General features: G+C 52.3%; 5 protein-coding genes across 5 annotated transcripts; 3 read left to right on the plus strand and 2 right to left on the minus strand.

Annotated features, from left to right (window-relative positions):
* Positions 1-588: 588 nt before the first annotated feature.
* On the plus strand, positions 589-2,411 carry GUITHDRAFT_90067 (hypothetical protein; the record flags this gene model as incomplete). The annotated part of the gene is made up of 5 exons (XM_005822999.1): positions 589-1,681; positions 1,746-1,810; positions 1,860-1,935; positions 2,068-2,111; positions 2,184-2,411. Exons 1-5 carry the CDS (start codon positions 673-675, stop codon positions 2,409-2,411), a joined length of 1,422 nt encoding a protein of 473 aa, XP_005823056.1. The 5' UTR covers positions 589-672.
* A 6,561-nt stretch (positions 2,412-8,972) lies between these two features.
* On the minus strand, positions 8,973-11,087 carry GUITHDRAFT_117746 (hypothetical protein; the record flags this gene model as incomplete). Its single annotated transcript, XM_005823000.1, has 1 exon — positions 8,973-11,087. One exon carries the CDS (start codon positions 11,085-11,087, stop codon positions 8,973-8,975), a length of 2,115 nt encoding a protein of 704 aa, XP_005823057.1.
* A 2,108-nt stretch (positions 11,088-13,195) lies between these two features.
* Positions 13,196-14,503, plus strand: GUITHDRAFT_146020 (hypothetical protein; the record flags this gene model as incomplete). The annotated part of the gene is made up of 7 exons (XM_005823001.1): positions 13,196-13,425; positions 13,478-13,523; positions 13,665-13,707; positions 13,813-13,908; positions 14,075-14,284; positions 14,354-14,412; positions 14,465-14,503. The coding sequence occupies 7 exons, from the start codon at positions 13,196-13,198 to the stop codon at positions 14,501-14,503; spliced, it is 723 nt and encodes a 240-aa protein (XP_005823058.1).
* A 4,848-nt stretch (positions 14,504-19,351) lies between these two features.
* On the plus strand, positions 19,352-20,052 carry GUITHDRAFT_117749 (hypothetical protein; the record flags this gene model as incomplete). Its single annotated transcript, XM_005823002.1, has 2 exons — positions 19,352-19,841; positions 19,910-20,052. The coding sequence occupies 2 exons, from the start codon at positions 19,352-19,354 to the stop codon at positions 20,050-20,052; spliced, it is 633 nt and encodes a 210-aa protein (XP_005823059.1).
* Positions 20,053-22,634: 2,582 nt separating this feature from the next.
* Positions 22,635-24,181, minus strand: GUITHDRAFT_146022 (hypothetical protein; the record flags this gene model as incomplete). Its single annotated transcript, XM_005823003.1, has 10 exons — positions 22,635-22,737; positions 22,788-22,895; positions 22,945-23,003; positions 23,064-23,120; positions 23,241-23,297; positions 23,381-23,422; positions 23,475-23,558; positions 23,608-23,775; positions 23,820-23,876; positions 23,933-24,181. 10 exons carry the CDS (start codon positions 24,179-24,181, stop codon positions 22,635-22,637), a joined length of 984 nt encoding a protein of 327 aa, XP_005823060.1.
* Between the last annotated feature and the right edge of the window lie 1,742 nt (positions 24,182-25,923).

Here is a 25,923-nt window from a genome sequence, read left to right on the forward strand (position 1 = left end):
TCAAGCTCGCCTCGTCCTCGTCCTGTCCTCTCCTCCCCTCTGCTCTGCTCGGCTCTGCTCTGCTCCGCTCCGCTCCGCTCTCCCTCCCCTCCCTTCCCCCGCGCTTCCCTCCCCTCACCCTCGTCTCTGCACCTCCATCGCTCTCACGCTGCCCCCCCCTCATTGCGGCTCATGTGCATTTCGATGTGTACCACAATGTTGGTGGAACCGAAACATATAAACAAAATCAGAACAAAATGCTGCCTGGAAGAAGAGGAGGAGAGTCAAGGAGAGCAAGAAAGGAGGGAGGGAAGGACGAGGGTGAGAGGCAGGGTGAGTGAGAGGGAGAGGATGAGGGAGAGGATGAATGAGGGAGAGCGAGAGCGAGAGCGAGAGCGAGAGCGAGAGCGAGAGCGAGAGCGAGAGCGAGAGCGAGAGTTGCTGGAGGAAGGGAAAGGAGAAAGTCGGCAGTAAGAGTTGGGGTGAGAGATATGAACGAGACATGAGATGTGAAGATGTTGAAACATCTGCGTGCTCGACACACTTCACGTAGGGAGCAGATGAGACGCAGAGCTCCAACTGACATGTTCCCTGCTCACCCTTGATCTCAGAGACAAGACAAGTGAGGAGCATCGCTGCCTTCGGAGCCTCTCCGACCTCCTTCACTGATCCTCCTCCCCAGCATCACCCAGCATGCTCAGTGTCAGGAGCGTCGCCGTCGTCCTCTTGCTTTCAACAACCACGACTGTCAGCTTCAACGTCAGGTGGAGTGCGGTCAGACCGCTGTCGCGCAGTGGGAGCCTTCCATGTCCCAGCAGGAGGAATGAGCCCAGGACAAGGATGAGACGAGCCGGCAGGCAGCTGGTAGCATGCAGCAAGGATACCTCGGAGCAGAAAGATGCCACCCAGAGCCTGGCTGCAATTGCAGAGATGGAGAGGAGGAGGCAACAGGAGGAGGAGATGAGAAACTCTGGCAGCATCGGGTGGGAGTGTTTGCGGGATACCCCCCAATCCAAACAGGAGCTGCGGGAGCTGCAGCTGAAGTTCGGGGCGGAGGTGGTGCCTGCAACTTATCCAGCCCCAGAGCCTCTCATGAAGTTCATGAAGAAAGGGCGCGATCGAGTGGTGGACGTTGTGTCCAAGTTCTCTCTACTTCCGCAGGCCGAGGTCATCGCAGCTTCCTCCTCCGGCGTTCTTCTAGCTGATCTTTCGCACTGGGGGGCGCTTGTGGTGACAGGAGAGGACAGGTACAAGTTTCTCAGCGGGCTCTGCACCAACAGAGTAGTCGGGCTCAGGCCTGGCGACGTCAGACAGGCTTGCTTCCTGTCCAAGGTCGGAAGGACGGTTGACCTGTGTACCATTGCTGTCTTGTCGGACAGCCTCCTAGTCCTCTGCTCTCCCAACCGCGTTCTCCAGCTTTTTCAGGACCTCGATGCTCTCATCTTCCCCAAGGACAAGGTCAAGTGCCTGGACGTGTCGGAGGGCCTTGCACGCTTCCACCTCGTCGGCCCCAAGGCTGAGGAGTTCTTGTCCCAGATGCCGGGTATCACCCTCCCGGAGCCCTTCTGTTCCTCCCCGCTGGTGTTGGAGGGCAAGTCGATGAACGGCCTCGTCCTGCATGGCGCTGGTTGCTCCGTTCCTGGATACACGATCGTCGCTGCTTCAGGAGACGGGAGAGTCCTATGGGAGGAGTTCATGAAAGGTTCGCTGCTGCTTCGCCCCCTACCCCTCCTCCGCCACCCCTGGCTGACTGTCTCTCCGCCCAGTTGCGGAGCCCGGGCCCCTCCGTGTCGGGCAGGAGGGCTGGGAGGTACTGAGAATGGTTGACGGGGTAACGAAGGAGTCAGTGCCGTTGACAGGGATTTGAGCCTGCCCGACAGGTACCCGCTGCCGGATCAGAGCTGACCTTGGAATACAATCCGCTGGAAGCTGGATTGTGGTCGACTGTATCGTTCGGTGCTTCAACGTCCTCTTCCGCTCCTTCTCACCCCTCCTCCTCTCCTCCTCTCCTCCTCTCTCCGTCTCTCCTCCTCTCACCTCCTTGTCTTCTCCCTGACTTTCGTGCTCTTTCTCAACTTTTGTTGGCAGACAAAGGATGTTACATCGGACAAGAGTCCATGGCACGACTCAAAGTGAGAAGGAGGGAAGAGAGGAGCGGGATGAAGTGGAAAGGAGATTGGATGTAACGTGGTTATCATCCATAGACTTACGACGGGGTCAAGCAAAACCTCTGGGCTATTCAGTTCCCAGCAGACAAGTCAGGGGCAAAGAGCTCGAGAGCGCTGGTGGGAGCCAAGTTGTTCGCGGTGAGCGCTTGCGAGTCAGGACAGAGCAGAAGGCTGAAGCTAGCATGTGAAGGAGAGGGAAGGGGAAGGAAGATCCATCGGGACGATCACGTCCGTCCTCCCGGAGCCCTTGCGCACCCCAGGTAACACAGGCGGGAAGAGCAGAGGGAGGAAAGAAAGGATTATTTGCAGCTGCTCGCTCATTCAGCATGCAGATGGCGAGGTTGTCCATTGCCTCGGGTACGTCAAGGGAGGGCGAGACGTGGAAGACTCCAGCATCTTTGCTGAGCTCGCCGGGGTAGACCTCTGTCTTCCTCCTCCTTTTCCTGCTCCCTGCTCCCTGCTCCTACCCCGCTACATGTTCCCTTGCCAGCGATCTCATCCTGTAGCAGGAGACAGAGACAAGGGAACGGATACAGGGTGTCGTTCGAGACCTTCCCTTCGCGACGAGAACGGTGAGAGGATCAGCAAGGGCTCGTTACCCTCTGACAGCAGAATGCAGGTAGAGGAGTCGGCTGACAGCATCAGGACTTGAAGTTGAAAGGGAACTGCAGGAGAAGGGTAGCGGAGGCCAGCATCTCAGATCCGATGTAGGTGTTGTCTTGATTTTCAAGGAGGAGAAAAGTTTTGATTCTACCTTTACCAAGTCCCATCTTACACTGAGCGTCCGATACTAGATACAGCACATGAATCGTATTTTCCTGGGCAATCCACCTCAACGACTTTTCCTTGCCTCTTCAAACATCCTAATGTGAATTTTCTCACCATGATCATGATCTGAATTCGCAATATTGTGAATTTCATTGATGAGGATGATTATCACCATAATTTTTTGGTTGTTACGCGAGAGGGGTCCGCCCAACTATGCAACATCAATGGGGATACTATCTGCTCATCCTCTTCCATCAATGATAGCCATGTTATCTGCTCAGATTTTTCTCTTTCAATCTCAGTAGGCCCTCCATCTCCTCCCACCCCTGTATCCCCTCTCTTCCTACTAACCCCGCTCTTCTCTCCATCTCCTCCCACCCCTGTATCCCCTCTCTTCCTACTAACCCCGCTCTTCCCTCCATCTCCTCCCACCCTTGTATCCCCTCTCTTCCTACTAACCCCGCTCTTCCCTCCATCTCCTCTCCTCCTTCTATCGTGCACATCACACCTCCATCACACCATCTCAGTGTCAGGGCATCAGTGTCGCTCCATTGAACTCGCGTGTAGGAGACTTCGATCGTCTCATCTATCGCACATACCATTGGGTATTATGCACACAAACTTTTGACTGCAAAACTTACCGCAACAATACCAAGAGTTGCGAGTTCGTCTGATGCCTTTAAAAAATAGTATTATATATTTAAACATTATTATTATTAGTGTACGAAGTGATCACAACAGGTACAGTGTTTGTTTACAGATGGCTAGAATCACACATTATATAGTGTATAGAATTTCTATATATTTGACTGAACTCTGTATGCTTATGATCAAATTAACACAGCACATGGTACTCCATTTTTTTAAAAATAATTTAATTGAGACATGGGACTTTTGACTGCCAATTCTGGGGCAACAATCTGAAGCAATGCGAATTTTTTTGATTTGAGACCAATCTAAACCGTTGCAATAATTTTATAAGTGGGTTGTTGATTCGCCTGTCAACCGGAGGGCAACAATCTGAAACGATGTGAAACCATGTGCTGCCCTGAGTTTTGCCTGTCAGAGCTATGGGGCAACAATCCCAATCGATGGGTTTTGAAGAGACCTGGGCAGGATCTGCCACGAAAAGGTCTACTTCCAGGGGTATGTTTGAAACACGCAATGGTTCGTATTGTTGCGTCAGGGCTCACAGTCACAACTCTCAACCACCAGACATGAAGGTGGTATTGGTGAGGATAAACAGACCCGCCTCGCGATATTTGATAAATACAGCATAAGGCAGCGAACTTTCATAGCAGATATGAGTTGCTCCTGTCAAAAGATGAAACTCACAACCATTGGGATTGTTGCTCAAAAATTTGGAGTCAAATGTCGCATGACTGCCTTTTCAGAGATGCAACGCTTCAGATTGTTGCGGGAAAGTTGAGAGTCAAAACTCTTGCCGGTGCACCCCCAATTCCACAAATCAAAACAAATCGCATCGCTCTGTATTGTTGCTTCAGACCATGCAGTCAAAAGTCAGATTACCTGTCAGAAACATGCAATTTTTCGTATTGTTGCCAGGCAATTTGCGATGTGACCACTCGTTACACCCCGTGACCATGCTTTTCACCCCTTCGATTGATGACTCGTCGTCCCTCGTGACAGCCAAATTTGGCTCGTCGCTTCCCCCGATTCCTAAGCCCCGCAACAATACGAATCGCTCTTAGATAAGGAATAAAAGATGGAACGGTTCGTATTGTTGCTAGACTGTATGTTCCCAGGGGAAGAATCAAGACAACCCCGATTTGAGACGATGAATCGCCGGGTACATGTACTGCCAAGACCCCATCGTTTCGTATTGTTGCTAGACTCTAGTTCGTTTGGGGAGGGGGAACCCCCTACACCCCCTGGATTTCCTTTCAGTATACCCGTACCCTGTCGACTCAGACCCTGTCGTTTGCTATTTTAGTCTGTGTGGGGAAAGGGACCCCATGGACCCCTCTAACATTCGAGTGATACACCCGTACTCTTTGTTCTCGGACCCCGTCGTTTGGTATTGTTGCTAGACTCTAGTTCCTGATAACCCTTGGGGAGGGGGAACCCCCTACTCCCCTCTACTCCCCTGATTATATTGACCCGTACCCGTGCTCTTTGTTCTCGGACCCCGTCGTTTGGTATTGTTGCTAGACTCTATTGCTAGACTCTAGTTCCTGGATGCATCCTTGTACCCCTCAATTGGTATGCAAGGACCCCGTCGTTTGGTATTGTTGCTAGACTCTAGTTCCTGGATGCATCCTTGTACCCCTCAATTGGTATGCAAGGACCCCGTCGTTTGGTATTGTTGCTAGACTCTAGTTCCTGGATGCATCCTTGTACCCCTCAATTGGTATGCAAGGACCCCGTCGTTTGGTATTGTTGCTAGACTCTAGTTCCTGGATGCATCCTTGTACCCCTCAATTGGTATGCAAGGACCCCATCGTTTGGTATTGTTGCTAGACTCTAGTTCCTGGGGTACATTTTGTGGGTGTAAACCCCGTCGTTTGGTATTGTTGCTAGACCCCAGTTCCTGGCAACAGCTGATCATACCCCTCGAATTATAGACCCTCTCTTTTCCAGCAATAGAGCGGGGAAACCACCCGTACCTTTTTGCACAACAAAACTGAGTCGATTCGCTTTGTTGCTGGACAAAAGTGGATACAAACCATCGTGCAACTGAGGCGGGCTATCAAAACATGCATCGTTTCTCATTGTTGCTAGGCAAAACTCGGTACAGATATAGCACTCTCAACCACAACGGTTTGAATTGTTGCCAGGTAAAAGTTTTGACTGGCCAGCGACACGGGTGAAAAGACAACGCTTCAGATTGTTGCTAGGCAAAACTGGATACAAATGGGGTTGCTCGTATTTGAAAATGTTTGATGCCTTGAGTTATTGATCATTGATTTGAAATCTGAAGGATCCAAAAAAAAATCCGACAGAAGTAGCCGGGCCGCCGGCCGGGTCGAACCGTGAACGCCGGTCCGTCCGATCACTGAGTCGCCGTGGTGACGGTGGCCGCACCGGGCACCATGGCCACCGGAACTTCGGAACAAACAAACTGTCGGAACTTGGAATGGAAACCGTGACCGTACTGTAACAGTGTCGAGAGTCTGAGTGAACGCGTCGTCGGAGGCCGATCGGACTCGGAGAGCCGGCAGACTCTGAGAGCGCCGGCCCGGGGGGCCGGGGGCGCGGCCGGGCGTTACCGTCTCGGACCGGGCCCGGGCCCGGACTCCCCGACTCAGTCGGACTCTCCGACTCTGAGATCATCGGATGACATGCCAGGCATGCCCCCCCGGCGCCGCCGCGCCGCGCGGCGCGGCCGGCAGGCTAGCAGGAGTCGCTGAGAGTCACGGTCCGCCGGACGGTCCCGGGAACGGCGTCAAGTTCCGACAGCCCCTGAGTATCATCCACTGGGCCACCGTACCATATGGTACGGTCTCCGGCTGGCCCGGAATACCATAGTACCCGGCCGGGCGCTGCCTGCGGCCCCCCGCGGCCGGCCGCGCTCTCAGTCACATCATAGTACCGTACCGTTCACAATGAAAGTTTCGGCAGTATCGCTCTCGCATGGGTCAAGTTGCCGTACTCGGGCCTCGCAGGAGCCTTGCGCTACAGTGCGTCCCGCTGTGCTTGTCGTGCATGCCGGGCCGGCCGGCCGTCGCTCAGCGGCTTGCGTGGTTCAAACGCCGTTGGAGTAGCGGTTGGCAAGTTTTCGGCAGTGCCTCCTCCGTTTCCTGGGCAGTGGTGTTTTTTCTTGAGGCAGATTTGTAGGCCCCCGTTTCTCCCGGTTGAAGTTTTCCTCCCTAATTGCTCCGGGTTTGCCTTTCCTTTTTCAGTCAATAAAGGACATATAAAGGGACTTCATTCATGAAAAAAACAAGTTTGTGGCTTTCCCTCCCCCTCCTGTATCCTCCATCTTCATCGAAATGCCGCCAAGACTGAGGTTTGCGGGTGTCCTAAATATGCTTCATCCCTTCCTGTCCCACTCTCTATCTTCTTCCCTCCTCTGTTTGTTGCTAGGGTTGCATGAATATTCAACATTACGCCGCATAATGCCACGAAAGAGAACAACAGGTTGCGAGTTCACCAGAGATCAGACAGTAAAATGTTGTCTCAAGAAACATGTCAAGGAGAAACCATTGATACCTGTCATTGACAAAGGGGTCGATCACATCGCCAAGATCTCGTATCGTGGTAGCCTCATATTCAACAAATTTCTGATATGTTGCTTTGAAAGGGACTCTGAACAGCCTGAAAGAGATCGATTATCAGAGTTCTTCTCTCAATTGAATGCAATCAAGTCAAACAAACACGATTTGTTTATTTGTTGCTGTTTTTTGTTAGGTATAAAGGTTGATCATGGTAGAAAAACAACAAATTTCAACATTTTGAGTGAGTTCTGGGAATCAAAGAAGGACTTGTACACCTTGGAACTGAGCCGTATTAACGGTGCCGGACAAGCATTGACGTACATCACCAACCAATACGCAACGAATTTCACGACGCATATGAATTTCATTGTCAATGCACGTCACATCAAGCACATTACGCTCTGGAGGGAAACAAACAATGTTTTCTCAGACAAAAAGAAAAACGAAATATTTGGCATCGGATCGAAGATCAATGGCTGGCATTTAAAGCGAAAACAGTAATGAAAGAAGAACAGTTTCTTAGTGTGTTCACAATAAAAAATACAACAAGTCAGGGAAGCGAGTTTCTTTGTGTGATCGTTTTATATGGATTGATCTAGGGCGAGCCGTTTTGATATGCGGGATTGAGGTTGTTGATTCACAAGATACGAGTCAGATCAAGAGATATCGATTCACTCGAGAAAAAATCTACTTTGAGTCGCATAAATACCCCCGCATATTTCATTGCGCCAGAGGAAGATTGAACAATGGCAGAAATCCGTCAGAGATATCGAAGAAATGAGGACGCACTTTTCGTTGAAGACATGTCTCCTCGATTCTTCTGAAGAGTCACTTACCGCGTTTTTGGGTATGTTTGATGGCTTATACATCCATGAAAGTTACAGCAAAACGAAATGGGGCATCATGAGAATGGATAACTACATTCATAAACGGAACGCTGTCGATCGTTTCTTTGAAACCATGGAGGGAAGAAAGAAAGGTCTATCGTAATCGTCATCTGTGTCGTCATCGTCATCTGCGAAGGCTTCCATCGTGAAGGCAACCCTTCGCCTGTTTGCGCTCAAAGCATCCTCGCAATATCCGCAGTGGATATGAGGAAGGTTGCAGAGCTTGGCATGTTGATGCAGAGTGTCTTCCCGAAACATGTCCTTTTGTTCGTGGACGAGTCTGGAGACAAGATCCCCTGCCAGATGGGGTCGTTCTTGAGCATTTGCATCAATTCCGACTGTCAGCATTAACATTCCAAACATGCTCGTCGTACAAGTCGGGATTGACGCACATACTCAAGAATTACGGGGTTACAATGAGCATGGAGGCGGTGAAAACATTGAGCAGTGACTTCAGAGGATTGATGCGAACATTGAATCTTTTCGGGAATGTACCCAACACGAATAAATGACAACAGGCAAGGTTCCCTTGTCATGCCATTTGTACTCAGTATTCGCCAAGATTAAACTTGATGTCCAGATCGTCAAGTTTAATTTTGGCGAATACTGAACTCGGGACTGAAAATCTCTCACAGAGCATGAAGTGAGGAACAAACGTGATTGTTTTGGTTTTTTCTTGAAGTCCTAAGGTAACCACACTGGGACTCCTCTTGAACCACAATTCAAGAGCAAATGCTTCTTAGCTGGTCAAGCAGCAGGAACTTCAGCTTGCAGCATTGTAAGTGACGCATGGTGATGCATGAGTGATGCATCTTGCGCTATGTAACTAATGCATGTTCATTGGCCTGCAAGTATACTTCACGGCAATCTTCTCAGGGAGTGCAAGCTATCACAGTCTTCTCAACTCCTGCTTGTACACTGCTGCAGCTCTGCCGCCCCGTGTCGGACCTTCGCCTCTCCTCCAAGCAACTGCTTCCTGTGATGAGAGGAGTTCACAAGATATCAATGCTCGCTACATCTGCCTGCTTCCCCTCCTGCCCCTTCTTCCATCCGTACTCCTTTAGCGCTCCGCAGTGTTTGATTGGGTCGATCCGAAAATCCTGAAGCCTTTCTGGCGGGACGATGAACACTACTTTGACTTTCCATCCCTTGGTTGGAATGTTGAGCTTCTTGAGAGCTTTTGCCAAGGGAGAGAGCTTGAATGAGTGCGATGATGAAACTGTCACCATCACAAACTCGACCAACTTCGCACGCACGTCCACAATGATAGCATCAAAGCCTGGTTGAAACACGCTAATTGGTTTCAAGCATGTTCTATCTTTAAGAAGATCATTTATGACTCCCATCGTGTCCAACAGAAACACTGGACATCCTTCCCATCGTGACTCGTGCTTGCGATAGGTCAGGGTCAGCCCTTGCTTCACCTTCTTGAAGAATAAAAGCTCGAAAAGGTAGCCCCGCAAGCTCGGATTGCACTCCCCATCCAACAGCCTCTTCAAAACGTCCACTTTCGCTTCGTCCGCAAGCCTCGTGGCGACGTACTTGCTGACAGGCATCCAGCACGCTTGTCCGTCATGCATGTACCTCGCAGTCAAGTGATTTACAGCATGCGGCGAAGAGTCGCCGACGTTACCCTGGAACAGAAGTTCTAGGTTTCGACATGATGAAATAGCCACTTCCAGCCTCTCAACCACCACCGCTGCTGTCTTCTCAAACATGTACCGACACGAGCCACCAGCCAGGTAATACTTCGACATAATCTGCTCTTCTTTCGTACCATTCCGCTTCTGTATCCTCATACCATTGTGCACTGCACTGTCATGCAACGATAGCATGGGCTTAACTCTCATGTAAAAATCGTCACACTTCACTGCATCCAGGTACTCACCAGCCGTCCATGATACAACGGTGTGCCGCCTCAGATTTACGACGTTTTCGTGCTTATCCCGTACCTTTCCCCCACATGACATCGACGTCACAACTACTACCCGCCGATTCTCTCTATCACCTAGGAGCCATCTCGTACACGCTCGATAGCAGTGGACATGATGTGATTCGTGCCTCAAGTAGCCGTCGATGATGACAAGACGCTTCTCGCTGTCCGGCCATTCTTGTAGTATTTCATTGGTCCATTTCAGCGTGCATTCCACTGGTATCGTGCACGACCTTCTCTTACTGCCTACGATCTGAATGCACTCAATCAAGTCAACTGAATCGAGCTGGAAGAAAGTTATGCTCCACTTCTTCATGCAAAGCGATAAACAGAAGGCTAGCGTCGTCGTCGTCTTCCCAGTCCCCGGGGGACCTTGAATCCAGCCCAATGCCCGATTGTCCACTACCTTGTCTTTCAAGAAACGCTGCTGCACGTGGAAGGATTCCCGGCAGTAAAGGAGTATCTCTCCGTCTCCTTGCAAGTATGATGCATCGAGACGAAAGTACTTCTTGCCATGGCAAAAGCCTATCCGGTCCAGTCCTGCCTCTGACTCGATCCAAATAACCCTAGGCTTACTAGATACCCCGCTCTGTCTCTGGAGATGAAGCCTTTCTTTGTTAAGCTCCTTCAACCTATCTCCAAGCTGTATCTCTCGCTCTCCAAGGTGTTTCTCTCTGTCTCCAAGCTGCTTCACTCTGTCTCCAAGCTGCTTCACTCTGTCTCCAAGCCTTTCATATACCTTGACATGGACCGCCTTCATCATTGAGTCCTGTTCGTGATCGATATTTTTCAGCACCTCCTTCATCTCTCGTTGTACCTTCTTGATCTCTCGTTGTACGCCTGGAGCTACCTGTTTGATATCTCGTTGTACCTCCTTCATCTTTTGTTGTACTTCTTTGATCTCTTGTTGTACTTCCTCTAGCTGTTGCTCGACCTGATCGGTCCTAGTCTTTGATCCTCCATATCCTCCTCTCGTGCGCTTGACCAGACCATCAGTCCAGCCCAAGAGAGCACCAGCTGAATATTTTGCCGTGCTGGGACATGAAGAGACCCACTTCGAGCTGGAAGACACGGAGGAGCAAGGCGATGGGCTAGGAGAAAGTAGCCTCCCGACGCTCATCGTCGTCCGCGCGAGCGCCAGCAACAGCACGGCAGCACGCGCCGCATTTGGCATCTGCGACTCTGGTTTTACTCAAGAAAACGTAAACGGAATGAGAGATGAACATAGGAAGGGTGTGTGAAGTGTATGAAATTTTCATGGTGTTTCAAAGCCGGCGGAATGCTCCTAACTAGTAGTAACTGCTCCTATGCTGATCTGGCCGGGCGGCATTACTTGCTCCCCTTTCGCGGGACCTACGGAGGTTAGAGAGTCCTATATGATTGAGTAAATATTTACTCAAGTTTTCCTAATTGGGACTCAGCGAAAATGCTGCTCTGGCATCACCATGGCATGTAGATAACAAGATGCTCAGTCATTGCATCACGTCATGTACTGGAACTTGGAAGGTGACATTTGTTTGGATGATATCTGTAATATACTTATGATACTTGTGTCTTCAATACAAGATCGCGAGCTCAGTGTAAAGCCTGAATTCCCTACTTTGCAAGTAACTTCAACACTCAGTGATGATACATTATGTACTTTCAATACGGTCACCGTAGCATACAACAGCCTGACATACATTCTTTATGGCCATGATTGATCTGATCAGTGAAAAGGTTCGAAAGGGGAGCAAGTAATGCCGCCCGGCCAGATCAGCATAGGAGCAGTTAGGAGCATTCCGCCGGCTCGAGATTTTGCTTTTTAACACCATGAAAATTTCATTCATTTCACACACCCTTCCTATGCTAATCTCTCATTCCGTTTACGTTTTCTTGAAGCTGACTGCGATATCCATGCGGCCTGCTTCGAAGGCCTCATGAGGTCAGATACAGTCATCCATGATAACTCAAGAATCGTCCCTCTATCGCATCCAGTCCTCTCAATCTTGTGACTCGCTCGTATTCTTCCATCAAGACATTCAGTATAGTACTTTGAGTACAGAGTACGGTCAGCCGCGACGGACCGTACTACAGTCCGACTCGGACCGTCGGACCGTCACACTGAGCCGGCCCGGCTTTGTGTACCGTACCGTGTACCCGTACCGCCGGGGGCCGGGCTACGGTACCCGGCCGTCACCGCCGGACGGTACGGTACCGTCGCCGGACGGTACCGTCCGGTAGCCGTAGCCGGCGCGGCCGCGGCCGCCGCGCCGCAGCGGCCTGGGCTTCGGAAGTTCCGAGCCGCCGGGGCCCAATGGGCGGTACTAACCTGAGTCACGAGTCTTTGAGTTCCGGGGGGCCCTCCGGGCACCGGGTGCCGCCCCTGACTCAGTCACGTCACAGGGGCCGGCCGCGCAGCGGCAGGGCGCCGCGGCGGCGGCGGCGGCGGCCCGGGCCTGCCGCGGTAGCAGTGCGGCACACCGTGGCACTGACTCGGAACCTGCCAGGCTGCAGTGCGGAGCCTCTGGCGGAGCCCAGGGCCGGGCGGAGCAGAGGGCGGAGCCTGTCTTGAGGGGGGAGGAAGCGGGGACGAGGGGCCTTTGGGAAGTTCCACGCCAATTCAAAAACTGAGGACTGGAAACGACGCCGGAGCAATGAGGAGAGAGGAGAGGAAAAGAGCAAGAGGAGGAGGAAACTACAAACAAGGAGGAAAAGATGGTTCAGAAGAGAACGATGATGATCAGGTGAAGGCATGTTGTTGAAGTCAAGGGTGCTAGCGATGCAGGTGACATGTCCGCAACGATTCCATGTTTGCGGTTGAGCCAGCGGATGGCAGGCAGCGAGGGAGAAAGTTCAAAGAGGAGCCATGCATGGCCGAGATGCAAGAGCATAGATCAAGTAGATGGAAGAGATAAGGGGAAAGAGAGAGAGAGAATGCGGAGACGGATATGAAAATCTGCTACGGTATCATGACATGGAGGATCTAGTTGCGTTTCCCTCTTGTCTCTCTCAATGACAAGAGAAAGAGTCTCGACAAGTCGGAGCATGTAGTGTCTTGCGCTTTTCTTGTTGAACTGACTCTTGCTCCCTCAGCAGGATCTCCTCACCTTATCCCCTTGTATGCGAGCCCTTGTTTGTATCTCGACTTAGCGAATAGAAGCCATGAATCGAGGATACGCTCCTACAGGGCTTCCCTTCCCGCCGTCCTCCTCTCCCTCCTCGTACTCCTACCGTCACCCTCCCTATCCTCACCCCCCCTCCTCTTCCTACGCTTACCCTCCCTTCCCTGTGCCTCCCGCAATGCAGCAACCGGCAGCTTGGCAGCATCCTCATCCCCTGGGATACGAAGAGAGGAGGAAGGAGGTGGAGGAAGGAATGGAGCCACAAAAGAGCGCTCCCTTCATCATCCACTACCACCTGGGCACCGAGAGCGCTCCCGCTGCCCGTGAAGCAGCGCACAAGGACGACCTGAGTGCAGAGGAGGTTGCGGAGATCAGCAGGAGGATGGACGAAGTTGAAGGAGAGCTGAGGTGAGGACGGAGGAGCTTGCGGTTGCCGTCAGGTGAGGATGGGATGGTGCAGATCGCTCTTGCGCGAGGAGCAGGAGGATGAAGAGAAGATTGCCAAGGTGAGTGATGGACCATTCTTTCCCTCCCTTTCTTCGCCTTCTGCCACTTCTCACTTCCTCTTCTCTCCCCTCCCCTCCCCACTTCTTTCGCTCTTTGGCTGCTCTTCTTGTTCCTTCCCGGCCTCACAAGTTGATATTCAGCAAGTCAGCGAGGCCCTCGCCATCGCTGAGCAGCTTCGAAACGGTAAAAACTCAGAGAACGGGAGGAGGATGAGAGGGCGGGGGGGAGATGTGTAAGGAAGAGGAGGGGGAGCGGGAGCGGGAGCCGGACTTCACTGACTGTCCGTAGGAGTGGAGGCGTTGACAGGTTCCCTGAAGCAACTCAGCAGCAAGAGACAGCAGGAGCATGATACTGGAGCGTCAAGCAAGACCCAGCCTTTACCAGGTGCCCCTTCCTCTCCTTTCTCCCGGCTCTGTCCTCCTGCGCATCCTCTCAGTATCTCCATCTCTCCTCTCCTCCCTCCCTCCCTCCCTCCCTCCCTCCCTCCCTCCCTCCCTCCCTCTTCAGTCTAGCTCCTTGCTCCTCTCTCTGTGCTGATCCAGGTTGCCAGCACCACCCAACGGCATCATCCTCGACGGAGTGTTCTACCCTGACGTCCTTCCAAGTTTCGCTCCGCCCTCCCTGGCGCCTCCCATGCTGCCTCCTCGAGCTGTTTCGCTCCCCCCTGCTGCTGAGCCGCCCCTGAGGCAGCACCTTCCTCCTCTCAGCTACGGCCTGCGCCTCTGGCTGGACCGAGTCACCTCGGACAAGCCCTTCGGAGGTGAGGAAGGGACGGGAACGATGAGGGCTGGGTGTTGGCTGAGGAAGAGGAGGATCTGAAGGGTTTCAGGTGTGGAGATGCCAGCAGATCGACATCCTGCTGGGGTTGAGGAGAGAAGGTTTCACCAGGTGAGAGGAGGAGGAGGAGGAGGAGGAGGAGACTTCTTGACTGGCTAATCAGCCACCGGGCCCGATGCTGTATCGACGAGCGACGCCATGATGGCAAGAGGAAGGAGAGGAGAGAGAGAGAGGGGTTTGATTATGATAATGAAGTAGACGAAGATGAGAGGAGATGAAGAGGAGGGGAGGGGCATGCTCTTTTCTCTTTGATCATAATCTCACAATCTTGCTGGTTACTGAGCCCTCCGCTCCTCAACGCTTTCTCCTCTCACTTGCGAAGATGAGCAGCAGTGGAGAGGACAGAGGACGAGGCTCCTCCAGACACCACCATGTGAGCCTGTCCTGTCTTGGCCTGCAGGTTGTGAACTTTCTTCATCTGCTCCACGCTCGCCTCCCCAGAGTTCATCTTCTTCATCTTCATCTCCTCCTCGAACTGCCTCTTCCTCTTCTCCGTCTTCTTGGCCCCCGGTTTCTTCCCGTGGAAGTGATGGTTCAGCTGCCTCCAGGCCTCCTTGATCGTCATGGGCCTTCCAAACTCGTCCAGGCGCGTGATCACGATCTCCTTCTTCTCCTTGTCCTTCACTCCCATCTGCTTCAGCTGCTCTCCGTGCACCTTGTCAGCCCAGTGCGGCGTGCTCTCATCCGGCCGCTCGTCTCGCGTCCTGCCAGCCAACTGCTCTTTCTTCATCCCCTTCTCCCTCATGATCTTGAGGGCTTCCGAGACCGACCGAGACGCCAGCGCCTCGTTGTCCAGCGCTCCTCCGGCCGTCATCCTCTCCTGCTTCACCTTCACCGCCGCCTCCTGCTCCTCCTTGTACGCAGCACCATCGTCCTCCATCTCCTCATCCTCTGCCTCCATCTTGATGTCGATATCAACCTCCTTGCTCTTCCATGTCCCTCCCTTGTCCTGCTTGGATGATGTCAAGTCAGTCTCCTCCGTCTCGTGCACGTAGTTCTTCGCGTTCTTCAGCGCGTTCCTGTTCGGCTTCACGTCCTGGCCCTGCAGGTTGCGGCAGAACTCTGTCGTGATGCTGAAAACCATGTCGTTGCCTTTCTCCTCCTCCTCCGCCTCCTCTTTGATCTGTACGTGACCTTGCAGCAGGTTCTTCGCATCCAACGCCTGCATCTTCTTCTTGTCGTGGATCGCCTTTCTTGCCCTCGCCAGCGACAGCGTCAGGTCCTTGTCGTCCTCCTCGAGGAAATTATCCTCGTCGATCTCCATGTCCCCAGCCTTGTACGCCTCATCCTGTGCTCGCATCGCCTCGGAGGCTTCTGTTGCTCTCCGCATCGCTCGCTCGAAGCCTTCGGCTCGCTTCCTCTTCTCCTCCTGCTCGTCTCTCTCTCGTTTCGTCTGGTTGCCTTCGCTTCGGGATCCCTTGTCCCCACCGTCCTCGATGGGCTTGAGATCGAGCTTCTCCTTCGGCTTCCTTCTCAGCTTTCTCACCTTTCCTGACGACTTCTTGAACTTCTCCTCCTCCACTGTCGCGAAGTCTGACGCGAACTTGTACTCCGAAGTCAGGCTCTCGAGCTTCTTGCCTGCTGCTGCTGCTTGCAGCTTCGCCCTGACTGTCGCCTGCTGCTCTGCCTTCACCCTGTCGAAGCTTCCATCCTCTCCCAACCGCATTCCTTTCTTCTCCTCGCCTCCTACCCTCGACCCATCGTACTCAAAGTCGTCATACTGGGAAAGGATCTTCTTCTCAGCTGGAGCCGAGCTGACAAACTCAGTCTCATCCGTCGCATCGTACTTCTTCTTCCGCAATGCTCGCTCTTTAGCCTTCTGAGTTTTCTGGAACTCGGACAGGTTGACGTTCTCCAGCTCGTCCTCCTCTTCGTTGATCTCAGCCGACCGAAACCCCCTCCCCTCCCGCAGCACGCGAGAGTCTGCTAGGGTAAGGATAGTCTCCTCTCCCGCCTGGAAGTCGTCAAACTCGTGCGCGAGCTTCATCCCGGCCAGCTGCTTCGAGTTGTACTTGGAGTCCTCCTTGCTCAGCTCTTCCGCCATGTCGTCTTGCTCCTCCAGCTGTCTGGCTAGACGCGCCTTAACGTCTACTTCCTTCTTCCTGCTCCTCTGCACCCACTTGGCAGCGTTGTCAAGGTCATCCTCATCGTCGCTCGCCTCCCCGAGGCCCTTCTTTGCCATGACCTTGGATGCAACTATCCTCGCGTTCTTCATCTCTGCTATCTTCTCCTGCAGCTCTTTGGACTTCTTCTTCTCTTCCTCCTCCTGCATCATCTCCATGTAGCTGATGGGCCGCTTGCTCGACCCGAGCTTCTCCTCGACTTCCTTCCCCTCTCCCTCAGTTTGCACGTCCAACGGCTTCAGTCCAAGCTGAGCACGAAGAGCATTCGTTTGCTCGATCGAGAGCGAGAGCTCCCCGTTGTTGTCCGTAGACATCACCTTTGAATCCTCCGACATCTTGGTCAATCCCTGCAAAACAAAATTAGCACGGAGAGAGAACTCCTCGCGAATCGTTGGATTGTGGTGAATGGAAATTCTTTCCCTGCAGGCCGCTTGTCTTCTTGTCTATTCATACCGTAATCTCACTTCTCATTCGATCAACAATTGGCATTCATTCTCCAATGTCTAACCACTGCGATCCTCCCGAATTCGAAAATCTATGCGCCATGTTCACAACGCTTTCCCCTTGCTACAAATTACGACAGATTACATTACATCATACCATTGTCATTTCAAAGTTCATCTCAAGAGTTTTTGCTATGTTACAGGTGTCATCTCTGAAAAGATAAGTTCGATCTCAAACCCTGCTTCATTCCCTTCTCCGTACTCCCATCTGCCTTGTTCTTCTCTCCTTCCTCTTACACCAACACGAAGTTACTCTCCCTTCTCGCTCTTCCTCCTGATCACCTCCTCCTCCTCCTCCTCCTCCTCCTCCTCCTCCTCCTTCCGTTCCCTTCCCCTTGTATGCTTTGATACCATCCCGCGCCTCTCCCGCAGCCACCTAACCCCCACATAATCCAGCACCATTGTACCCCCACCCCTCAAGACTGCTTGCAGATTCGAAATGCTCTATGTAAGCCCGCATTATTCAATGCAAAAACTAACAAAATATGATAATCGACTTTCCAAGGCGGTAAAAAATATTGAGTACCGGTACTTATATCACCCCCACCACCCTCGATGCATCTCCCACGCGCCCATGAATATTAACTAATGTTTTATGGGATCCCACATCCCCTCTCATAGTACTGATGATCAGTGATCCCGGCCTGGACTGATCCCGGCGGGCAGGATCCCGGCGGCTGGCCCACGGCTGGATCCGACACGGCATCCGACAGTGGTGGTCCCGGGGCCCGGCCGCACGCGGCCGCCGATCCCGCCGGACGTTGTCGGAGACGGCTAAGTTGAGTGCTGTTCAAGTGTCCCCTACCTTGGGTACCGGGCTCGGAACTTCCGGGACTCTCATCGGGCCGGAGTTCCAATCTGAGGTGAGCTCTCACTTTTCCGACAGTTTCAACTCAACGACGATTCTCAGCCCGTCACTGAGAGTTTGAATCTGTTAGTCAGACTCCGATTGTGACCGCAGTGCAGCACGGAGGCTGCCAACATCGTGATGATACGCTCGGCTCACTGTCAGTCCACAGCCCCGCCGCTCGGCTCGGCGCTGCGGCTTCTGCCGCTACCGTGAGTAGGCTGCCAACCGTTGAACTTAGGACATAGTGAGCCTAGAGCGACGAGTTGGCGTGAATGAAGTCACGGATGTTCCAGGGGGCACCCTCGCGGCACCTTCCTCCCTTATCTTACTCCTCTATCTCTCTTCATCGCTGGGCCGCTCGTCAGGCATCGGAAGTTTCGTCTTCGAGTCTACACTTGGATCAATCAGTGTAGACTCCAACTACAGTTCCCGCAGACTCCGGGGCAATTGAGGTGAAATGGAATACATTTTTGTCATGAAGAAGTTAAGGAGAAAAATCAGAACACAGGCGCATCTGCACCAAGTCGCAGGATGATGTTTCCTTTGAACTTGAAATACAAGTACTTGACAACTACAGTACGTCGCCGGTGCAACTGACTCGTGACGATTGAGAGTCTCGACTAGTATTTCGCCATATGAACGATTTTCGATATTTCGCCATGATCATGGAAGTCAGTTCGTTGTTTCCTGATTAACTTTGTGAATTGCTTCGAACAAACATCCCAGCGGCCATACTCCAAGGTTCAGTAATAGCCTACGTCGCTGTTTGTTACTCTCAAATGGCATAATTAGAGAATACAAGGACAGATAATCGATGGAGAAATAATTTCCCTCTGTTATGCATTATTTGGTTTGTCAGGAGCAAACAGCATACTGAGAACAATCGCGATCTATCATCCGAGGCTTCCATCGCCATGGGGACGAATACTCTGGTCATGAACTTCAATAAGATCTCAAGGAAATCTGACTATAGTCGGGATGAGAATCGAAGAGTGTATTGCTTTACACATCGTCCTCTTCCTCGATACGTTCTGCGTTCAAGAAACGAAGAGGAAATATTGAAAAGAATTTTCGGAGAATCACAGATTTCTGAGCTGCTTGACAACGTCAATCCATGGCTCTGTTCACTGTTTTGGACCAAGTGAAGGGAATTAGTGAGGTCGAACAATCCAAATGCATTCAAAGCGTGTCGAATATCCTTGTGAACAACATCAGAATGCACAGGCAAAAACCGAACTTGAGGGACGAGTCGGTCTATTGCATGTTTCAGGTTGCTGCGCATCAGCCTATCTCTCACTTGCCCATCTCCAAGGGTTTTGCACATTTGAATGTGTGGAAAGGAACGAGACCATCCCGAGGCAGTAGAGATTCTATCGTTGGAATTACCGCAGACGAGCTGGGATTGAACATGCGTAGTTTGTGCGGGAGGAGGACGACCTCTTTCCGGACTGTCAGCGCTTCAGGTCTTACAGCAGATCCATGAAGAGGCAGCAATTGGGAGTGATCCTGTGAGCATGGATGCGTACCAGCGAGACGGCAATCTGCTGGAGTCGTTTGGGGCATCGGTCATGATGATCAGTAGCTGGTCTCCTCCTCAGGATCTTCTTATCAACATCGCGTTTCATTATGGGAATAAGCATGAGCAGAGAACTGTCGACCAGATTCTTGCTTCGGTGACAAGCAACGATAGCTTCCAGGAGATCCTGATGTCCTGTATGTCCAACCTGATTCCTGTGCGAGTTGAAGAGCAGAATCACAGACTTGCTGCAGTCTTGAGCTTCTACACTCGGGAGAAGGACAGAAACAGAAGAGATGGTACCTTCGCGGGACCTCTTCGTGCAAGTATAGCAAGCAGGACGCGAACCAGAGGAGGAGCGGAGATGAAGAACAGGAAACATCCCGTTTATTCAAGTCAACTTTCAGACATCATCTCACGTCTCGTGCCTAAGAATCTGGGTGTTAGTCTATGCATGGTACCGAAGATCGCAGAAGGCGCTCTTGAAGGTTGCATCGAAGCAACCGGCTGCAAGACAGTGTAGAGTGGCTGTTGTTGCATCTCAAGGTTGTGACAGGCTGGACGGCCTCTTCGATTCAGACTGATGCAAGAGAACTCAAGGCGAAGAAGGAATGGAGGATCAAGACATTGCACTGGTCAAGAGAAGAGTGCTCATGGTTGTGGAGGTTGGAGCTGAAACCCAACGTTTTTGCCGCCTAAGAATGGGCTGCCAATAGAAAAGTACTTTGAATAAATGAGAGAATCACCCGGCAGATAACCATTTGCCACCATTCGCATCAATACAACATCATGCGTTCACCATGGAACTACATGGAATAAGACATGTTTAGATGATGTCAGCATTTCCAACACAAGCGGACTGAACAAGCTTGTTGAATATGATTTCCTCGTTCTCTGTGCATCCACGAGTCTTCATCTGGATTGTTGTGCATGTGGGATTGAATGATCAGCTACTTTGAGCAATTTCTGACGAAACCAGCGACTAAGAAAGCCTCGGGGGTACTGCAGCGAAGTTCTTCGTGAATCTAGACCCTTGCATCTTGGACCACGTTGGTCACCATCGGGAGAGGAACGACGAAGTCAGTCGAGTCGACACTGCTCTTGCAGATCTATGTGAGCCAAGACAACTGCCTCAGTGTGCAAATAGACTCGTTTGTGTGTGACCGTGCGTGCACAATTAAGAACAAACTCATTGCCGATTTACAATACATCTTTCATACTGATCTACATCCTTCCTTCCCCTCCCCTGCTGCTTCTACATTCCCCGATACCTTCCCCGCTCGCTTCACGCTCTCCAGCAAGAAGCTTCCCCCTAGCGGCTGCGCTCCTCTCCCCTCGACCAATCCTTGGCAGGGCTTAGCCTGGGCGTCGGGGGAGGCGGGGAGGAGGGAGGTGCTGTCCTCGGTCTGCTCTAGGTAGTCCTGCTGGGATCGCGAAAGCCGGAAGGACCTGGTGGCGGGGGAGAGAGTGGGCTTGAGGTCGTCGGAGAAGCGGATGGAGAGGGGAGGGGAGGGAATGAGAGGAGGACGGTGCATGGCTGACGGCGCTGCGAAGTGTAAGTGAGTAGGGGCGAGCAGTGAGGAACGGATTGTAGCCTGATGGTGTCAAGGCAGCTCGAAATTGAGTCGTTTCGACGTCAACACCGCGAAAGAGTCTCAAAGATTCGTTCCCCCCTCCCCCGCCCCACCACTGACCCTTTACGATTTACTCTAATGGCTCAATCGAAGAATCGCCCGGGCTGTCAACCCCCCAAGAAGGCAATTTGCTGTCACGGCAAAAGTCATGCTGCAAGATGTAAAGATGACAGTAAACATGGTGAGATGACAGGCATCGGCGGAGGACCGGATCATCAACATGGAGTCCGTGGGCACTGGATGACTTGTAGTCGCATTGCCTGTCACGGGAAGGACAGAGTTTGTCCCGATACATTTCGGTCCCGGTGACGAATCATTGTGATAACGCAATGGTTGATTCTCCATACTTATCTTGTCACGCTGAAGGTCACGGTCCGGATGACCAGTCATGGGGCATGTCCTTGAAGGAGGTAAAACGCACTCTCAAGTCCCAGCTACCCCACCCCACCTTGTCCCACACTTACCCCTATTTTCTACCATAATACCACCCCTGGTGGTACCGACTCCTTGCTCAGAAACTCTCCGAGTCGCGGTATGGATGCCATCCGTCGATATCTCGAGACTCTAACTCCTTCATCCCTCGTCCCTGTCCTGTACCCACGCGCTGTTACGTCCTCCCCCTTCACTGCCAGCTCTGTTCCTTCTCCTCCTCTGCTCTGATCCGATCTGTGATTGCAAGTTACATCCTCGAAGATCTACGCCTGGCACCTCGCAACCTGAACCCACTCCTTACAACCGCAGACTTCTGAACATGAACCCTCCTCTTCCCTTCCCCTCCCCTCCCCGCTCCATCCGCTTCTCCGACGACCTCAAGCCCACTCTCTCCCCCGCCACCAGGTCCTTCCGGCTATCGCGATCCCAGCAGGACTACCTAGAGCAGACCGAGGACAGCACCTCCCTCCTCCCCGCCTCCCCCGACGCCCAGGCTAAGCCTTGCCGAGGACTGGTGGAGGGGAGAGGAGCGCGGCCGCTAGGGGGAAGCTTCTTGCTGGAGAGCGTGAAGCGAGCGAGGAAGGTATCGGGGAATGTAGAAGCAGCAGGGGCGAGGAAGGAAGGATTTGAATGTGCAGGTATGAAGTCAGATATTGTAATCATCAAGCACTAATGGTGAAAGCTAGAATAAATGTTCTAAAAAGCGAAAGAAGGGTGTGAATGTTGACTGATACCTTAGCCAAGTAGTGCTGGATTGCACTTGTCAAGGACGAGGGCGCTATCAGATAGCAGAAGGAGACTTCTGAAGAACCTCTGAATTCGTGAAGAGTTTCCTGTCTTGATGCTTGTCCCAGCATTCCATGCATTGCAGCCGCTCAATCTCACCCTCCACAAGTCAATATTGGTTATCCCCTTTCCCCTTTCCCTGCCTTCATGTCTCAAATCGTCTCACCTGCAAAGATTCAGCCGTGATTGAGGTGGACCTTACGAGCTGTAAAGGAGAAAAAGAGCTGTAAAGCAGACAATGAGAGGTCAAAGCCGCTATAGCTGAGCAATTCATATTCCCCAGGACATCAAGAGCGCGGAAAGATTTTTTTATGCGACTTGTCAATCAGTTCTAAGATCGGAAGCGGAGGAGCGTCCTGTCAACCAGTGCTAAGATCGGAAGCGGAGGAGCGTCCATGTGTACGTAAACATGCAGCTTGCCTGAAACAATCACACTTCAGTCTTGAGACATGACATGGCAGTAAGACGCTTCACCAGCACCAGAAGGAGATTCAGCGGCACAATCGCCGCAGAGGAACAAGGGTTGCTGTTCCTGGAAGGTTCTCAGAGGGTCAAAGACGAGAGAGCAGGGCAGCAACTTACTTGCACTGCAAGGTCTCTTCACACAGCTTCTTCAACTTGGGCAGGTACTGCCTTGACTTCATCGAGATGAAGTACGTTTGCCCCGTTGCTTGCTCCGTCGTCTGAAAGCTGCACTCCCACTCACCACCCTACCACCGGGCCTCTCCTTTCCGTGTACCTGCATCGCCGGTCGTAGATGTCGTAGCAGTACTGACAGCACATGGGAAAGGCAGTGAGCTGCGAACGATCAAAAAATGTTGTGAGTGCATGAGGTACTCCGAGCTTTGTCCTGCTCACCTGCTGGAGGTATTTGGTGGGACTGTTTTCATCCCTGCAGTCGCCAGTCGCGGTGCACTGAACTTGTGCCATGAGGGAAAGGGAGAGAGAGGAGGAGGAGGAGAGGCAGGAGAGGCAGGGGCAGGGGCAGGGGCAGGGGCAGGGGCAGGGGCAGGGGCAGAAGGAGGACTGGGGAACCTGGTTGAACAGCAAGGATTCACAGCACTCTTGCTGCACGATCAGGCGAAGCTGAGCCTGCCAGCTATATGAGGACAAAGGCAATAATACGGGCGAGGCCGTGCCTGAAGATCCTTGAAGTCTGACTTAGTCTTCTCTACCTTGGCGAGACGCTCCTCCGCGCTAGAAGAGATCCCAATGTTCTGAGCCAGCCAAGTCAGTCAGTGATGACGGTGGCACAAGGCCGGCCCGTACGTCGAGAACACTCTTGCAGCAGCAGAAGTCACTGCAGTACTGGGAAAGGAGAGTGCGGTCGCAGTTGCAAACCTCGGTGGAGCCCTGGGTGGGCTGTCAGAGACATCGAGCGACCCCACAAGTTGTGGGTGACCTGGAAGTAGGCGATACAGCAGTCTGGCAGGACTTGTCGTCTCTGTGTGACGAGGTCTTGAACGTTGAACTTCCCTCCGATCACCCTGCACTCTTGATCGATCGTGCTTCCCAGCAGTTTGTTCAGGCAGGAATCGAACGTGAAGGTCTCCCCAATGCTCTTGCAGAACTAGCCTTTAGAAAGAATGCTCGCGCTAGGAAGGGCAAGAATACCTGGAGATGCACCCGAAACTTTGTGATAACGTCGCCATTGGGAGCACAAATCTTCTTCTGCAGTGACACAGCAAGTCACGAACAACTCAGGCACTGCTCGGCTTCCATCTCACCTGAAACTTGCCGCTCGCTGGGTTCGGGGTCAAATCTTCCGAGATGCCGCAGAATCCTGTGGATATCTTCCCGGCAATGGCGAAGCATCCGGCAACAGGTTTGTAGACCACGCTGGAGAGGAAACCAAACTTTGTTGTTGTATTGACTCCCAGGTCCCACTGATCTGCTGTTCCCGAGATTGCCGGAACGCCCGACAAGACCACCACAAATAGGCTAATAAGCTGAGATCTGTATCGGACTGGCTGCATGTTTCCTTGATCAGGTGCTCCTCCTTCCCTCTCTTTGTCTCTTCATGCTTCACCTCGCCTGTTGAACAAACATTCAACGTCAGAGGTACTTCTCTAGAACCTATCCTATCTGGAACAAGAAAGTTGTTTCAACACACAAGCACATTCAACACACAAGCACAAACAAGTCTAAAACACAGTCTCGTATGTTCCAACTCTGCAAGTTTCCCTTCACAACGTTCTACGTACTGGAAGGTTTTTGCAGGATTCCTCATCAACATCTGACCAACACAGTTCTTGATCTCTCCATCAACTTCGATGCCATCTGAATCTCCTCAAGAGTTTGTGGCTAACAGCAAGCATTTTGTGTACAAGATTGCATCCCCACCACTACAGACTCGCAACCATTCATCGATGTCATGCATCACTGTTTTTCCTCTGGCATGTTTGGTTCGTATGATTGTGATTGAGACCATGGGATCTCTTCTATTCAAAATCACTACCTCATCATGCTACTTTTCAGGCTTCTTGGTACTTGTTAGATTGCTACTCCTTGAATTGCGAAACTCGTCCCTGTCCCTGCCCTTGCCCATGCTTCTAACCCCTGCTGCTGCTGGTTCCTCCTCTTTCATTTCCTTTCTTCTTTCTCCCCTTCTCCTCGCCCGCTCCTTCCCTTGCTGCTCCTCCTGCTCCTCCTGCTCCTCCTGCTCCTCCTGCTCCTCCTGCTCCTCCCGCCCCCCACTCTAGCTAGTTCAATGGCCATCAGCGTCAAAAGGCTGTTTGACGCGCAGGGTTGAGTAAAACTACTACTGGTACAGTACTACCTCAGTCGACCACTGCCAGTAACTGGCACCGGGCCGGGCCGGGCCGGGCCCGGGTAGAAAAACTTGTTGAATGGTGAAGTTGATTGGGTTTGTTTTTATTTCACTGATACTATCATAGGATGATCATTACAATCATGTTCGGGTTGCGATTCTTCAACTTCCTCCTGCTCTTACTGAACATCCTCCTTCTCCACCTCCTCATAACTGAGTTTTTTCTTCCGAAGTTCTTCTTTTCTTCGTCGTCCGATCTTCAAGTCTTCTCGTCCTCCACCATCATCCCAGATCAATCTTCTTCTGCAAGAAAGTCTTGGCGAACTGAAGGACAGCAGCTGTCCGCAGGATGCTCTAAAACATGAAAGTAAGAGAGAGGAGAGGAGGAGGCAGGAAGAACTAACCGCCAGGAATCTCTCCCTGCTCATCATGAACCTGGCAAGTACTTGAGCAGAGAATGTCAACTCCTGCTATGTCACCTGCTCGCCGCCATCTTGTAGAGCTTCGGGGAGGTGTCGGGGAACTCGGGTATGCTCCTGGTGCCACAGTGAGTGCGTGAGAGACAGGAGCAGTGAGGAGAGGGGGAGGAGGAGGAGGAGGAGGCGGAGGCGGAGAGGGGGAAGAGGAAGAGGAGGGAGCTACCTGTACATCTCGGTGATGCAGCGATGAAGGACGTTGAGCTGGGGGAGGAGTCAGGGGCGGGAGGAGGAAGGGAGGGGGAAAACTCAGACCTTCTCGACGAACTGCTTGAAGGAATCCAACATGATCGCCTCTGCCATGAACATGAGCCATCTCGAGCAGAATCTCCTCCTCCTCCTCCTCCCTCCTCCTCCTCCCTCTCCTCTCTCCTCTCTCCTCCCTCCTCCTCCTCTCTCCTCCCCCTCCTCCTCTCTCCTCCTTCCTCCTTCCTCCTCCTCCTCCTCCTCCTCCTCAAGTATCTAATGGTTC

The sequence above is a fragment of the Guillardia theta genome (assembly GCF_000315625.1).
Source record: "Guillardia theta CCMP2712 unplaced genomic scaffold GUITHscaffold_115, whole genome shotgun sequence".
Classification (NCBI taxonomy): domain Eukaryota; class Cryptophyceae; order Pyrenomonadales; family Geminigeraceae; genus Guillardia; species Guillardia theta.